This window comes from Ranitomeya imitator, chromosome 2 (genome assembly GCF_032444005.1).
Source record: "Ranitomeya imitator isolate aRanImi1 chromosome 2, aRanImi1.pri, whole genome shotgun sequence".
Classification (NCBI taxonomy): domain Eukaryota; kingdom Metazoa; phylum Chordata; class Amphibia; order Anura; family Dendrobatidae; genus Ranitomeya; species Ranitomeya imitator.
The window spans coordinates 763,008,968-763,025,544 of NC_091283.1; the positions used below are offsets into that span (position 1 = coordinate 763,008,968).

The 16,577-nt window shown below is 43.9% G+C and overlaps 1 protein-coding gene across 2 annotated transcripts in view; it reads left to right on the top strand.

Moving 5' to 3' along the window:
• LOC138665682 (sorbin and SH3 domain-containing protein 1-like) overlaps positions 1–16,577 on the top strand; it is a 532,199-nt gene that overhangs the window by 432,969 nt on the left and 82,653 nt on the right. For both annotated transcript variants that reach the window (XM_069753392.1, XM_069753393.1), the window contains 3 exons: positions 4,762–4,815; positions 7,066–7,195; positions 9,006–9,120. In XM_069753392.1, coding sequence (XP_069609493.1) covers positions 4,762–4,815; positions 7,066–7,195; positions 9,006–9,120 — 299 coding nt within the window. The remainder of the gene's footprint in view (positions 1–4,761; positions 4,816–7,065; positions 7,196–9,005; positions 9,121–16,577) is intronic.

The following is a 16,577-nucleotide window of genomic DNA, read 5'->3' on the forward strand; positions in this document are numbered from 1 at the left end:
CTCTGTCAGTGGTTCTCTGCCTGGTATAGCAGTGGGAGAGCTCTTTCAGTGGCTCACTGCCTGGTATAGTGGTGGGAGAGCTCTGTCAGTGGCTCTCTGCCTGGTATAGTAGTGAGAGAGCTCTGTCAGTGGCTCACTGCCTGGTATAGTAATGAGAACTCTTTCAGTGGCTCTCTGCCTGGTATAGTAGTGAGAGAGCTCTGTTGGTGGCTCACTGCCTGGTATAGTAGTGAGAAAGCTCTGTCGGTGGCTCACTGCCTGGTATAGTAGTGAGAGAGCTCTGTCAGTGGCTTACTGCCTGGTATAGTAGTGGGAGAGCTCTTTCAGTGGCTCACTGCCTGGTATAGTAGTGGAAGAGCTCTTTCAGTGGCTCACTGCCTGGTATAGTAGTGAGAGGGCTCTGTCAGTGGCTCACTGCCTGGTATAGTAGTGGGAGAGCTCTGTCAGTGGCTCACTGAATGGTATAGTAGTGGGAGAGCTCTCAGTGGCTCACTGCCTGGTATAGCAATGGGAGAGCTCTTTCAGTGGCTCACTGCCTGGTATAGCTGTGGGAGAGCTCTGTCAGTGGCTCACTGCCTGGTATAGTAGTGGAAGAGCTCTTTCAGTGGCTCACTGCCTGGTATAGTAGTGAGAGAGCTCTGTCAGTGGCTCTCTGCCTGGTATAGTAATGAGAGCTCTTTCAGTGGCTCACTGCCTGGTATAGTAATGAGAGCTCTTTCAGTGGCTCTCTGCCTGGTATGGTAGTGAGAGAGCTCTGTCGGTGGCTCACTGCCTGGTATAGTAGTGAGAAAGCTCTGACGGTGTCTCTCTGCCTGGTACAGTAGTGAGAGAGCTCTGTCAGTGGCTCACTGCCTAGTATAGCAGTGGGAGAGCTCTTTCAGTGGCTCACTGCCTGGTATAGTAGTGGGAGAGCTCTTTCAGTGGCTCACTGCCTGGTATAGTGGTGGGAGAGCTCTGTCAGTGGCTCACTGCCTGGAATAGTAGTGAGAGAGCTCTGTCAGTGGCTCACTGCCTGGAATAGTAATGAGAGCTCTTTCAGTGGATCTCTGCCTGGTATAGTAATGAGAGCTCTTTCAGTGGATCTCTGCCTGGTATTGTAGTGAGAGAGCTCTGTCAGTGGCTCACTGCCTGGTATAGTAGTGAGAGAGCTCTTTCAGTGGATCTCTGCCTGGTATAGTAATGAGAGCTCTTTCAGTGGATCTCTGCCTGGTATAGTAGTGAGAGAGCTCTGTCAGTGGCTCACTGCCTGGTATTGTAGTGAGAGAGCTCTGTCAGTGGCTCACTGCCTGGTATAGTAGTGAGAGAGCTCTGTCAGTGGCTCTCTGCCTGGTATAGTAGTGAGAGAGCTCTGTCAGTGGCTTTCTGCCTGGTATAGTAGTGAGAGAGCTCTGTCAGTGGCTCTCTGCCTGGTATAGTAGTGGGAGAGCTCTGTCAGTGGCTCACTGCCTGGTATAGTAGTGGGAGAGCTCTGTCAGTGGTTCTCTGCCTGGTATAGCAGTGGGAGAGCTCTTTCAGTGGCTCACTGCCTGGTATAGCAGTGGGAGAGCTCTGTCAGTGGCTCTCTGCCTGGTATAGTAGTGAGAGAGCTCTGTCAGTGGCTCACTGCCTGGTATAGTAATGAGAACTCTTTCAGTGGCTCTCTGCCTGGTATAGTAGTGAGAAAGCTCTGTTGGTGGCTCACTGCCTGGTATAGTAGTGAGAAAGCTCTGTCGGTGGCTCACTGCCTGGTATAGTAGTGAGAGAGCTCTGTCAGTGGCTTACTGCCTGGTATAGTAGTGGGAGAGCTCTTTCAGTGGCTCACTGCCTGGTATAGTAGTGAGGGAGCTCTGTCAGTGGCTCACTGCCTGGTATAGTAGTGGGAGAGCTCTGTCGGTGGCTCACTGCCTGGTATAGTAGTGAGGGAGCTCTGTCAGTGGCTTACTGCCTGGTATAGCAGTGGGAGAGCTCTGTCGGTGGCTCACTGCCTGGTATAGTAGTGAGAAAGCTCTGTCGGTGGCTCACTGCCTGGTATCGTAGTGGGAGAGCTCTGTCAGTGGCTCACTGCCTGGTATAGTAGTGGGAGAACTCTGTCAGTGTCTTTCTTCCTGGTATAGTAGTGGGAGAGCTCTGTCAGTGGCTCTCTGCCTGGTATAGTAGTGAGGGAGCTCTGTCAGTAGCTTACTGCCTGGTATAGCAGTGGGAGAGCTCTGTCGGGGGCTCACTGTCTGGTATAGTAGTGAGAAAGCTCTGTCGGTGGCTCACTGCCTGGTATCGTAGTGGGAGAGCTCTGTCAGTGGCTCACTGCCTGGTATAGTAGTGGGAGAGCTCTGTCAGTGGCTCACTGCCTGGTATAGTAGTGGGAGAGCTCTGTCAGTGGCTCACTGCCTGGTACAGTAGTGGGAGAGCTCTGCCAGTGGCTCTCTGCCTGGTATAGTAGTGGGAGAGCTCTGCCAGTGGCTCTCTGCCTGGTATAGTAGTGGTAGAGCTCTGCCAGTGGCTTACTGCCAACTTGCACTGTATGCTATTCACTTTACTCTATCTACAGACTAGTTAGTGTTCTGTATGTGGTATATCACTTAGGATACGTTCCCATGATCAGGAAGTAGCAGTACTTTGGACGCAGTTTATTTTTGCTGCATCCAAAACACTGTTCTAACCACGCAGGTAAATCTGTATGTGTTCACTGAACCATGTGGATTTACCGCATCCAAATATATTTCTATTGTTGAAATTTATGTTGCGGAGACTAATGTCTCCGCAAGAGAAATTGACATGCTGCGGCTTGGAAACCTGCATCGGATGTTAGTTCCCCCAGGTGATCTGCAGGTGCTCATAGTTGCATAGTGAACATGTGATTCCTACAAATCCCATCCACTATGCTGTAACATCTGACCACTGCGGGTTTGACACCGCATAAATACACAGCGTCAAACCCGCAGCAATTCCTGATCATGGGCACGTACCTTACTGTTTTGGGTTTTTTTTTTGTTGCGTAGTTTGTTTTTGTGCTTTACATATCTACCTGAATTCATACTTTATATAAAAAGCTTAATGACTTAATTGGAAAAAACATTGTTACAGAGTTATTTGCACGATGATAAATGGATGAAATTGTAAAGTAATCGTAATAACAAGCAATCTTGCAATTTACTTGTTATGAAATCTCCTCGTTTTCAAGAAGAACGAGGTGATTTTGATTTTATTGGTTGTGCCTGGGTTTAGCCTTGGTGCTTTCCTAGGTAAGGCTTGCAAGTGTTGCTCTGAGCTAACCGAATTGCTGGACAGCTTCAAGAGGTTGTCTACTGCTCAGACAGCCCCTTCTCAATCTGAGTGTTTGCCCCTATTAAAATAAAAAAATGCCCATACTCTCCTCTCGTGCGACACTGTTCCAGCGATATCTGCCTCGCTCTCCTGGGACTCGCGTGAGCTCTGCCCCAATCCGCTCCGGCTTCACTGTGCCCGTCTTCAGACATATTGAACATAAACAGGGAGTTGGAGAGAAGCTACAGCCCTCACTTCTTGTTGATGTTTGATACGTCCCAGGACGGGGACAGTGAAGCCGGAGCTATTTGGTCACCAGGCTCGCCAACGCCACAGCCTCATGTGAGTCCCCGGAGACGCCGCTGGAATGGCATCGGCACCGGAGGCGAGTATTGGTGTTTTTATTTTAACGGGGGCAAACACTGAGATTGAGAAGGGGTTGTCCAAGTAGTAGTAGACAACCCCTTTCAGTGCCCCTGTGCTCCTCCGATTCTGTTCAGGCCAGCATCACAACCATCCTGATCAGTGGTGGACACCGACCGGAGAGGTCCTCTGTTCAATAACACGATACAGGACCGTTGACGTCAAACAGCTCATCATAATACACAATTCCACCTGCTTTGGAGGTAGAATTGGGGCCCCCTTCCACCATAGGCCCCTGTGTGACTGCACCAATGATATGTCCACCCCTGATGCTGATGGTGTGAACTGTCAATGCTACCCTGGCAGTCGGATCGTTGAGGTGCGACACTCTGCACCCCCTGCCGATCAGCTCTTCTTTTTCGCAAAGTGGAACCACAAATTTCCATCAACTGTATAGTGGCCGTGGCCGGGTGCAAGCACATCTTCCCTATTTTAGTGAATAACTGTGAGCCCCAATTGGGGACAGGAACGCACTTGAATGATGACAGTTTCTGTACAGCACTACAGATTATGTTAGTGTTATAGAAACTATTGGAAAAAAAAAATAGGTAATACTGAGTGATAGTCTATTGAATTGTACAATTCCTTCATTTAATCCCTCAGGTGACAGTGAATGTCCATTACATGGAGACTTGGAAGTAAACCAGAGCAAACCCATGTACCAGCCGGACTAATCTTATAAGTGTTATTACTGATGAACAGCGAAACCTGGGTTCAGTTGTGCCGGAGTCTCTCCTCCGCTAATCTCTAAGGCATCTGCCCATGTTGATTTACGAATAATGGAGCAGTGCAATTATAACCCTGGAGGCCGCTTACATCGGCATCAGAACACGATATTACATTGATGCAGAGAAATATGTCCGACATTCCAGAGCTCAATAATCCGGTCACTGAAGAAGATCCGTTTTTGTAAGCTTGCCTTGCAATCACTATGTAGAATTACTATTCCAATATAGGAACATCCCTTTTTATATATTTAATACGTAGCTTTTGTGTGGATCTGCACAGGCTTCTTGCTGTGATCTTTTTTTTTCTCAATTTAGAACTGGTAATATGACAAATTTTCTGATTATTTTTATGTACTTTTTCTTTTTTTAGATGATGAATCAGAATCGTATCCAAGTTATGGACGGCATTCATATATAGAAGATGGTAAGTTTTAGGCATTCTACATTATGCTATGGTTGTCAGTACTGCACGGCTATACTACAGACTGCCACAAGGTGGCAATGTTGTACGCCGGATTGAATCATAGGAAACTGCTTTGTGTTTTGTAGCCAGTTGTGTCTTGCTAATGGCCACGTGCTCTTATTTCTAGACATGAGTGGATCTCCTGAAATTATTTTCAGCAGATTCCCTTGATTCTGCCAGTAGATTAGATCTAAATACAATTGGCACGAGACAAAAGTGCCCTAATTGATGTGAAAAGAGTTGAAGTCTGAAAACATAGGGAAGGGTTTAAAAAAAAAACGAAAAGCCCTCATCTGACTACTTATTCCATGCCGTAGTTCCTTGATCATCCACCCTGGCTCCTGGTCTTTGGGTCTACCGGCACCGAGGCCCATGCCGCCATGTGGAGGAAGGCAACACACACAATTGACGTCAGTGAAATGCAACACTTCCTACATTGGGCCTCTGCATCGAATAAAAAGTCAGGGGAATGTTTAACCCTTTCCTCTCCCTGGAAAAAAAGTTCAGAAAAATAGTCTTCAGTGTCCGTCATTTTCATAAATTCTTGCACATCAAATCCACAAAATATTAGATTTGTCAGTATCTGAACTTTTTGGCTACGATTTTAGATTGATTCTCTCTTCTCAATGTATGCGGCCAGAAATCTGGAGTGAATCCACAGCTGTATGATTTCTGTATTTACTGTAATGTGTTTATCTGCATACATGAATGCTTATACTGTTCTTAAAGGGAATCTGTCAATAGGATCAACCCTCCTAAGCCGTCTATATAGACATGTAGGTCATAAAAAGTTGAAGAAAATTATACTTTCATATCTGCAATCCGATGTCTTATTCCAGAGACATCCACATTTTTCTTATTATGTAAATGAGCTGTTAAGATCTATGGGCTGGACATAGAGCTCACTGATGAGGATCTGCCTTCACGGGTTATTATAAATGAAAGGAGGCATTACCAGTGTGAGACATGTAGTTACTGACCGTTTCCTGTTCTCATCTACATGATTCACCTTGGTAACAACCCCTCTCATTTAAAGAGAATCTCACAGCAGGATTTTGCTATTTAACCTGAGGGGAGCATAATGTAGGAGAAGAGAGCCCGATTCCAGGGATATGTCACTTGTTAGACTGTAGTTTCAATGTAGTCAGTGTTTTATCTGCATGAGATTATCACTGCAGGACTAGGCCTCACATGCAGGCCAGACTAGCTAACCTGTGAAACCCTGCCCCCACCAGTGAGTGGCAGCTTCTTGTGTAAACTGTAAAAAACAAGGCAAACACAGAAGGCTGTTGAAAGTTTGTATGCACATACTAACTCATATAGTCAGGTAATGTAACCAGCCAATATATGGAAAAAGTGTGGGACACACCAAGTCCCCTTAGGAAGGACTTTACCGAAACGCGCGTTGGGGTGGCCTGGAGCTGGTGTGATTCCCCATTTTCTTAGTGGTATGTTCACTGTTATTATCTGTATTTATATTTGTCTGTGGTTTGTTACTCTGTACCATTTTATAGCAATGCTGTGATGTAACCATTTGACAGTGTTTTATATCTTTACATGTGAGCCCACTATATTGCTATGTACCATTAATGGGTTAATTTATTTATCCCTATCTGGGGATCACTGCCTCACTCCTAGGTTCCATGAGGTTGTGTTTCACGTCCCCTATCTTGCTGACTTCGTCTGTTTTTTGTATTTAATAAAATATCTTTTCTATGCATTTTGGACTATGACACTATTTTGTAGTGGTTTGGCTTGTGTAAACTGTGCATAGGCAGAAAGTTGCCAATTAGTGGTGTGGGCGGGATTATGCAAGGCTCTGCATTTTGACCACTGCTACATCTACAACAGAGAAAAAAATGGATTCTATCAAAACTACACCAAGCAGTCCAGCAAGTGACACGTCCCAGAAATCAGGCTTTCTACCCCTACATTATGCTGCTCTCATATTCCATAGCAAAAACCCGCTGACAGATTCCCTTTAACCCCTTTGCAACATACGATATACATGTATGTCATATGTCATGTCCCTACCTTTTGATTCCTTAAAGCAGCCATCATGTACCTTTAAAAGCTGCGGGTCAAGTGGATCTGTTAACCTGTTAAATCCCACGCGTCGGCAGGGGGGCACATCATTCCACGTGCCTATGACATGACAAATTACTAGTATTTTACAAACAGTGACTTTTTATTATGACTTGTTATTTATAGGAAAATCTCAAGCTTCGGTGCCTCGTTCAAAGAGTGAGATGGATAACATAGAGATGGACAAAAACGTCCGCAGATCCATTACATTACCTCTACCAACGCGCTCCTCTTCACTTAAGCCGGGTCACGAGAGGTAAAACCTAAGATGACGTTGTCCACCTCTGTTTGCGGTTTATGTCATATTTTATAAGATAGTTGTAGAAATTAAGAAGGTTTCCAGAATTTTAACTTGATGTCCCATCAATTATGTGAAAGGTGGGGGGTCCCCAAAAAGAAGGGGCAGCAGAGTTTTCGCCAATCTTGACCATATGGTTGAGTCAGATGCCGCAGATTAGTCAAGTCAAGGGAATAGAAGCCATGTTCGAGGACCGTTATCAGATAATGTGCACATGTTGAAGATTTGTTGCGGTTTAGTCGCAATATTTTTCTGTGCAGATTTGTCACAAAACCTGAAGAGAATCCTGAAGTGTCGTGCACACGTTGCGTATTTGTGACGTGCAGATAGAATTGACATCCGAACCCCCCTCAAAACGGGATTTTTCTGTATGTGCTGACGGGGCCGTAGGCTATAATAGTGCAGTCTACTACGTCTGGGTGTCCACCTCCAGTAGTCTCATTTGCCCGAAAATGATGCACGGCAGAGCGCACGTCCGGTCTGCCAGCACGATTATAGTCTATGGTCCCATCAGCGCATACGTCTGAATCCCTTTTAGAGGGGAGATGGTACATCAGTCCCGACGGGACCAACGAACAGGTACCTGAACGCAACATGAACGCACACTTGGCTATTAAATCATCATCATGATTAACTCTCTATCATACATTTTCCGTTGAGTTATTTTGTTCTTGTTGCGTTTCCTGCCAGAGGACTTGAGATTTCATCTTCCCCCATAAGTGGACACGTCGCCAGGTCAAAAGGGGCCAGATCTTTTTTTCTCTTATTTTACTCTCACAGCTCCACTCAGTAATTCCATGGTTCCTTGTTTTTAATTTATTGATCTTAAATCCTCCATGTGGCTCCAGAGATGGGGTCCATCTTATTTCGTGTTCATGACCTTTACCAAGGGGGCGGTGCTGACCTCATTCTCTGGTGTCTTTACTGCTCTGCATTATTATCCTGTCCGCCACGCCCCTTTGGTAAAGATTATAAAAACAAGCTCTGATTAAAAAGGTCCATATCTCTGGATTTTAACAGCGAAAATAAGCAGAATACTCCTTGGAGCAATGAGAATAAATACTAAAGCAAAAAACATTTTTCAGGTGGTGACAGGCGATCTTTGACAGAGAGAACCCATCCAGCAGTCCACATTGATACGGTCATCATCCGGATGTATCTGTAATGGAGCAGCATTGTGTTGTCATCTGGCCAGTGTAACTCGGGACACATCATTGCGTACACCATGCTGCTCTTCAGGCTCAGTTTTCCATGTAGGATTAGTCAGTTTCTTGCTGCTAGGCGTGATCTCGGAGTTTCACACCAGCAATATCTTGAGTTGTGACATCCTTCACTGAAGATTAGTCTGCCCCGGAGACCATGCAGTCAGTCTGCGCAGTGTGACATAGGCGTACAGGCTTGTCGGAAGGGGTTAATAGGGCCTCTCCCAGTCCTCCGATGGCCTGGCCCTTCACCAAGGAGAAGTATCCAGGGAACAGAATAAGAAACATCTGCGTATCTGACTGCAGCATGTATTAGTTTGGGTTGGAAATTGTTGAGCTTCTCGTCTCGGAAGCAGACGGTTAGAGTCTATATCAATCCCATTATGTTCAGAGAAGCAGTCGTAGAAAAACAAGATGCATAAGAACAGACAACCACAATCAGATTTCCTGCCTGAAGATGAAAATCCCTGGACAGAGGATTAGCTGCCCTGGAGTATTTCCATCCAAAACGCATGTTTCCCTGGTAACGGGGAGGTTTCATGGTTAATTGCTTTCCTTGTCCTCAGGAATGATTGGGATCCCCCGGACAAGAAGGTCGACACCAGAAAGTACAGAGCGGAGCCAAGAAGCATTCATGAGTACCAGCCTGGGAAATCCTCTGCCCTCGTCAATGAGAAGATGGTAATGTAATTCACATGCTGGGTCTGAGTCTTATTCTGTGTGTGCACAGGGTCATGGTGGACGTTGTTTTGTTACTAACGGCAACTTAAGCCAAGACTAGTGGAGCCAAACAGCAATGCCATGGCTACAATGTGAGTATTGGCCTTCATTCGAGGACCATAGAGAGCTTAGAGCCGTCATCCGGTCTGTAGGATGGGAAATAGGATGAGGTCAGGGTTCCATAACGAGCGACCGTCGCTGTGATTTCTGTGTAGACACTGCCTTCCTCAGGAGCATTGATTACGTCGCTAACCATCTAGTAATATCCTTTGCTCTAACATAATGGAGATTATGTGATTGAAACTGTAAGTACTTTATTATTAACTCTCAGGGATGGAGCTGCATAATGCAATGTGTGTCATTTGTCCTGTGCACTAAATATTAACTCTTTTTTTTTCCTAATAACTACATCAATTATTCATACATTGTACCTGGCAGTAAATTCCACATATATACAGTATATATGATATGGTGCCCAGTGTTAGTGTACCCTAAATTACTTGTTTCAGTCCAACAAATCTAATCCTCTTTCGTGCACCTTTTGGTCAGTATGTCATTGGTTTTCGCCTCGTATGAACAAAGCTGTAAAGGTTTTGGTGTACATCTCTCTCTCATTTCTAGTATTGGGACATGTCATTAATTAATATCTAAATGAGTATTCCCATTATATAATATTATGGCTTATCCATAGAATATGATCATTATCATTGGTGGGAATCTAACTTTTGGGATGCCCTCCTATCCAAATAAAGGGGCAGAAGTTTAATGTTGGTGTGTCACTGCGTCACAGTGCAGGGACAATATCTGAAGGAGTTGTCATTTATGATTAACATACCCTTTTTAATCTGGGGATGATGAGGACCCCAGAGATAGCCAGACATCAGCAAATCCTGCCATTTTCTATATGAACAAATCATATTCCACTTCTCAGTTTTTAGCGATTCTTGGAATGTAAAAGCAGTGATCTGATTGATTGCCTTGTGCCGCTACTCCACTTTTTCTTGACACCAATTTTCATACATCTCTCCCATTAATTTTACCGTCATCTTCGTGGTCCATTTTTAATATTGCAATATAATAACAATTTTTATTTCTATAGCGCCAACATATTCCGCAGCATTTTACAATTCAGAGGTTACTTGTACCAACAAGGTGTGACATTATAGAGTAACTCATAGTTAAACACATACCAGGAGGAGTGAGGGTCCTGCTCTCAATCTTACAATCCATGAGGAAATAGAGGGAACACAGAAGGTAAAAATAAAGCCCTTGTTGTGTAAGGCCCAACCACCAGTATAAACTATGGATACTGGAAATTACCAGATTGTCTAGGGTAGTGCATACCAGAAAAACTAGCGCAGCACAAGATAACTCCTGTAGATGGGAGTGAGAGTTTTAGATTATAGAGGATGTTAGTCTTGGGCCGTTAGAGGAATGCTGGGCACGTGTAGGATGGTAGACCGAGATGGAGGAGATGTAGGGTGGTGCAGAGCTGTGGAAAACTTTGTGTCTAACAATGATAGGTTTATACTGGATTCTGTAGCGGATTGGCAACCAGTGCAAAGACTGGCACATATTCGCATCAGTGTAGTGGTTGGACATGAATATGATCCTGGCTGCTGCATTTATGGTAGATTGGAGAGGGGAGAGTTTAGTAAGAGTGAGACCGATTAGTAGAGAGTTCCAGGAGACCAGGCGAGAATGAATAAGACCAGCAGTAAGAGTTTTTAAAGAGTGTTTGTAATGGTTGGAAATGCTATTCCATGAGATGAAAAGTGGTTTAGGTTGCACAACAGATCTTTTCAACCCTTCTGGTTACCTGTGATTGGAGGCTTCTCTATGCCCCAGGTTCCTGGCACAAAAGTCACTCCTGTACCCAGTAAAGCTGTCATACTACTTGCACCTTGAATCCTTAAAGAGGTTGTCCACTACTTTTGCATTGATGGCCTATCCTCAGCATAGGTCATCAATGTCTGATCAACTAGGGTCCGGCACCCCCTCCGATGAGCTAATATTGGTGGCGGGTGCCGTCCGCAAGTACTTACTTGCAGAGCTGGCCATCTACTTGTAGTTGCTGCCTATGTACTTCACATCTGCCTACTATTGATTTAAATAGGAGGCAGATGTGCAGTACCAAGCCCCAGCCACTACAAGTAGACGGACAGCTGCGCAGGTAAGTACTTCTGGCCAGCTGATCTGCGGGGTGCTGGTCCCTGGCCGATCATACATATATGACCTATCCTAAGGGTAGGTCATCAATGTAAAAGTAGTGGACAATATCTTTAACTACTCACTCAATAATCACAATACACTTGCAGTTTTCTGTGTAATTTGCACATACCATGTTTTATTGCTGTCCTTTTTTTCACTATCTAAGATGCTCTTACATTTTGGGAGGACAGAACTGAAGTGTGAAAGAATGGTATGAATGTTCTTGACCAAGTAAAATGATGCAGAACCTGTCAATCTTGAGCTATTCTAGAAACCGTACAAACCCTATACCAAAAATCTGTCCATCTCTATATAGAATAGAATATAAGTAAAAAACTCGACACTCTCTTACTTCTATTGATATTGGGATGGATACCCTACTTGAGCACCTATCCCAATGACTTTGAGTGCTGTATACAATCCATTGCTATATAGAATAGAAATATTATTTTAATGAAAATAGGAATTTATAAATAACGAAATATGTGGGAATTGTATAATGGTAATCTGGTAAATGGTTTAGAATGATCTTTCATTTCTGTGGTTATCTTATCATATGAAATCTATCTTTCCAACCATTAGAGGTGGTTGGTTTTTTTTTTGTTTTTTTTTTTAAATAAGTTCCAAATTTCCGGCACAGGGATAAAAATAAAACCTACAGTAATGGTCACATCCACTAGAGGAAGCTTGGGGGTCTGTGTATGGTTATAGATATAGAGCTCGTAGGACAGTATACTGTAAACTGTCTTTAGCGGATATAGATTAGTAGCAGAAAGGAGAGAGCTCCACGCAGAAGTCTGCACCTAAAAGCAACATTATTCTAAGAGGGAATGTCCTCCTTTTAGCATAACCAGAACCTGTCAGTACGATATTATGATGTAAAGACATGGCTGTAATGGCACTGTTATACTGATTACATTGATACCTTTGGTGAGGAAATCCACTTTGTGGTTCTTCTTTAAGCACCATTTCTAGTTTTCTACTAATTAGATTTGGGTGCACAGGGGCCGGACAGTACATGGGGTGGGTTTCTTCCTCCCTGTATGTGATTCCCCGGCCCCTCCGCACCCTCTAATGTATAAAGAGGGGATTACAGAGGATGCATGTCACTGAAAAAGCAGACGAGAGGCAGGTGGAGGGGCCGGGGAGTCACAGACAGGGAGGAGAAGACCCCGTGTACAGTCCGGCCCCTGTGCACCGAGATCTAATTAGCAGAAAACTTCAAATGCTGATTAAAGAAGAACAAAGGGGATATCTTCACCAAAATGTATCAATGTAATCAATATAACAGTCATTACAGCCATGTCTATACTTTACATTACAAAATCCAACGGTAGGTTCTCTTTTTAAGCAGCTCAATAGAGCCTAAAAAAAATAATTTTAGTAACAACTGTGGTGATAAAACATCCTGAAGAATATTACAATCAGGGAAGATGCAAGAATGCAAAATGATAGATTTTGAAATAAACAGTAATTTTTCAATGTTGCCAACTATGCACATCCTGTTTGTGATATGTGATGGTGTACAGATGGAAGCAAAGCGAAGTGTGAGATCCACAAATAGAATTGTTTGCCGTCTTTAACTAGAGCTTACTATTTGTGGCTGTAACTTGAATTATTCTATATATTCGGTTCTTGTGCAAGGCATGCGAGGTATATGCAACTTCACTTATGCTACAAATCCTTTTTTGATGTTGAGTTGGACGCAGGCAAAATTAGTGGAACTTTCGACTATATTAAAATCCTCCACCTTTGGATATATTAGAGAACTGTGTGTGTATATATAACTATGGGAGTATCCCAATAATACAGTACATAGGTACAATTAACGTCACCGTCAGCCACTCTAAATATACAGAACACATGGCTAAGGTTATGGAGCTTGAAATTTCCGGCAGATCATAAGGTCATTATTGAAACAGTTCCTTGGCCTAGGAAGTACGGCGGCACGGTGGCGCAGTGGTTAGCACAGCAGCCTTGCAGCGCTGGAGTCCTGGGTTCAAACCCCACCAAGGACAACATCTGCAAAGAGTTTGTATGTTCTCTCCGTGTTTGCGTGGGTTTCCTCCGGGCACTCCGGTTTCCTCCCACATTCCAAAGACATACTGATAGGGAATTTAGATTGTGAGCCCCATCGGGGACAGAAATGATAATGTGTGCAAAATGTAAAGCGCTGCGGAATATGTTAGCGCTATATAAAAATAAAGATTATTATTATTATTATTATTATTATAATAACATTCTATTAGGCAAAAGCTACTAAGCAAGGCCAATTGTAGTCTTAAATTATAAGAAAACTATAACTACTGTACTTACCTGGCATCAGTTTTCCTCAGTTACTGCCTTTTAGCCCTACTCTAGAAATGAGCGAATCAATTCGCCAGCCCCTAGCCTAGTGGTCATGTTGGGTAAGGGCCCCGCAGGTCACCTTCTACCTGGCGGCCTGCCCAGCTCAGCGTCATAGTGCTTCACACCGTAACAACCGAGGCTAAAAATCAGAATAGACGCAGAGGATTTTGTCAGGTAGGAACCAATCTGCAGCTCTGCCGTCCGGCTGCTACGGAACATCGACGTGACCGCTGGACCGGTGTTCTGCAAATTGACTCCCTCATCAGTATATCTGCTCCATTAGGGCAAAGTCCGTCGGTTTAACAACAGTACAATAACTATTCTACTCTATTCTCCCGTCTCATTTCTAATCATGGCTCCTGCTATCTTTCTTTTTCTTCTTTTCTTTCTTTCTTCTAGTCCAATTCTCTACTTTTTTGATTGGCAACTTTGTATGAGCACCAGCCCAGCAAGCAACCAGTTCTTGGCTTGTTTTGCTTGGTTCTGTAATGGCAGATACTTGACTGACCATATATTATAAGCATCAGGATTGGAATTTAATTTATTTACCATGTAGAGTATAGTTCAACATGAAAATAAAATCAGAATCCTACTTATTGACACTGCTGAATGAGATTACCATCTGTCCCGCCTGCTTCACATACGTCACTATTCTGAGATTTCATATCGGACCCAGCCTAGTCTCGGAGGATGGCTTCCACATATCTCTTCAGGCTATAATTTAACATAGTCAGAACTGGACTCGCCTGTTCCCCCCCACTAACATCTGAGGTTTACTTTAAATAGTAATTGTCATACAGTACATTGCTTTATGATGGAGTTATTTATAAGGTATCCATACGCTTTAGAGCAAAGTTGGATGAAGCCACTGATTAAGGCCAGACTGTCTGAGGATCCTATGTGTGTCTGAAGATGGGGGACTCCAATATGTGCTGTCTGTACTTAAAGAAGGATCAGGCATGTTGAGTTTCAATGCTGATCCTTTTCTTCTTAAAGGGAATCTGTCACCAGGAGTTTGCTAACTTATGTGAGAACAACTTAATATAGGAACGGAGACCCTCATTCTTAGTTTACTGGGTGCAGCTGTTGGGATACACTGGGAGTTTCATGAAGCAGAGCTGAGAAAGCTAACCCCGCCTACACCAGGCTCTCTGTGTACATTGTCTATGGACAGTAAGCTGCTAATCAGAAGCGCGGGCAAGGTTGGTCTAGCAGTCAAGTGAGCTTTAGTTTCTTGGTGATTAAAACCTTAATTATAAATAAACAACAGCACACAGACTAATAAGTGACATATCTCTGAAATCCATGTTTCAGCCCCTATCTCCTGCTGTCTGACAGTTACTAATTAATTTCTCCCCACTGAGAACACATAAGAGCTTGGCTGAACTGAGCATGCATGCATGTGTATAAGGAGGTTGAGAAGACTAGCTGTCAACCAAATGAGCTTTGAAAGGTTCATGGGCACCAGAATCAGGGCCGATTTTAGACAAAGTGGGGCTGTGGGCCAAAGTATAAAGTGGAGCCCCATATGGTAACATATTGCACCATCACAGAGAAACATTTTGGTTGTATTTACATGCGCTGAGTTCAGACCGTTAAACAAGCATGATCAAGTTGTTCGACGCTTGTTTCCCTGCCTTTTTACACCGGCTGAAGAAGACTGATGGGCACAGAACGATCAATAGAAGATCAATCTGTGCCCATACAGTATCATGTTATCAGCAGGATATCTGCAGCTTTCACCAGCGATGTGCTGCTGAGAACAAGGATTTCTGTTCCTGCACAGAAAAACCAATCACTCGATGAATAGGCAACATTTTGCTCATTTAGTTTAATGTTCCCCATGGTTCTCCAGATAGTTTAATGCCCACCCTCATAGTCATCCATATAGTATAATGCCCACCCTCATAGTCATTCATATAGTATAATGCCCACCCTCATAGTCATCCATATAGTATAATGCCCACCCCATAGTAATCCATATAGTATAATGCCCACCCCATAGTCAACCATATAATATAATGTGCCCCATAGTCCTCCACATAGTATAAAGTTCTCTGTAGTCATCCATATAGCAAAATAAACTCCACAGAGCCCTCTATATGGTATAATACACTCCCTATAGTCCTCAATATAGTATGATGCATCCCATAGCCCTCCATACAGTATAATGCACCACATAGTCCTCCATATAGTATAATGCACTCCTCATAGTCCTCCATATTGTAGAATGCACCCCTATAGTTCTCCATATAGTACAATGCACTCCCCATAATATAATGCACTCCATAGTCCTTCATATAGTTCAGTGTTTCCCAAACTCCAGTCCTCACGGACCCCACAGTTCATGTTTTCAGGATTTCCATAGTGTTGCACAGGTGAGAGAATTCCTGAGGACTTGATGAAACTTCCACCACCTGTGCAATACTAAGGAAATCCTGAGAACATGACCCATGGGGTCCTTGAGGACTGGATTTTGGGAAACACTGATATAGTATAATGCATTCCCCATAGTCCTCCATACAGGATAATGCAGCACCCATATAGTACACAGAGTATAGCTCAGCCCCATGGAGCATAGTGCAGTCCTATATATTCTTCCCATATTATGGTCACCACATACTCACAGATTTAAAAATAAATAAATACAATAGTCACCTCTCCCCATTCCCCCACAGCTCCTGTCTACGCAGCGAGTTTTCTCAGCATCTCCACTTGTCAGCACAGCATGGCTCGCAAAGAAGGGACATTATCAGGCCAGAAGCAGAGGGGAGAATGATGGGAGAGAGAGCGTAGCCTGGCGCTTTCTCCTCCACCATTGATTTCAATTGTATCGTCATCTATGCTGGCGCCGGACC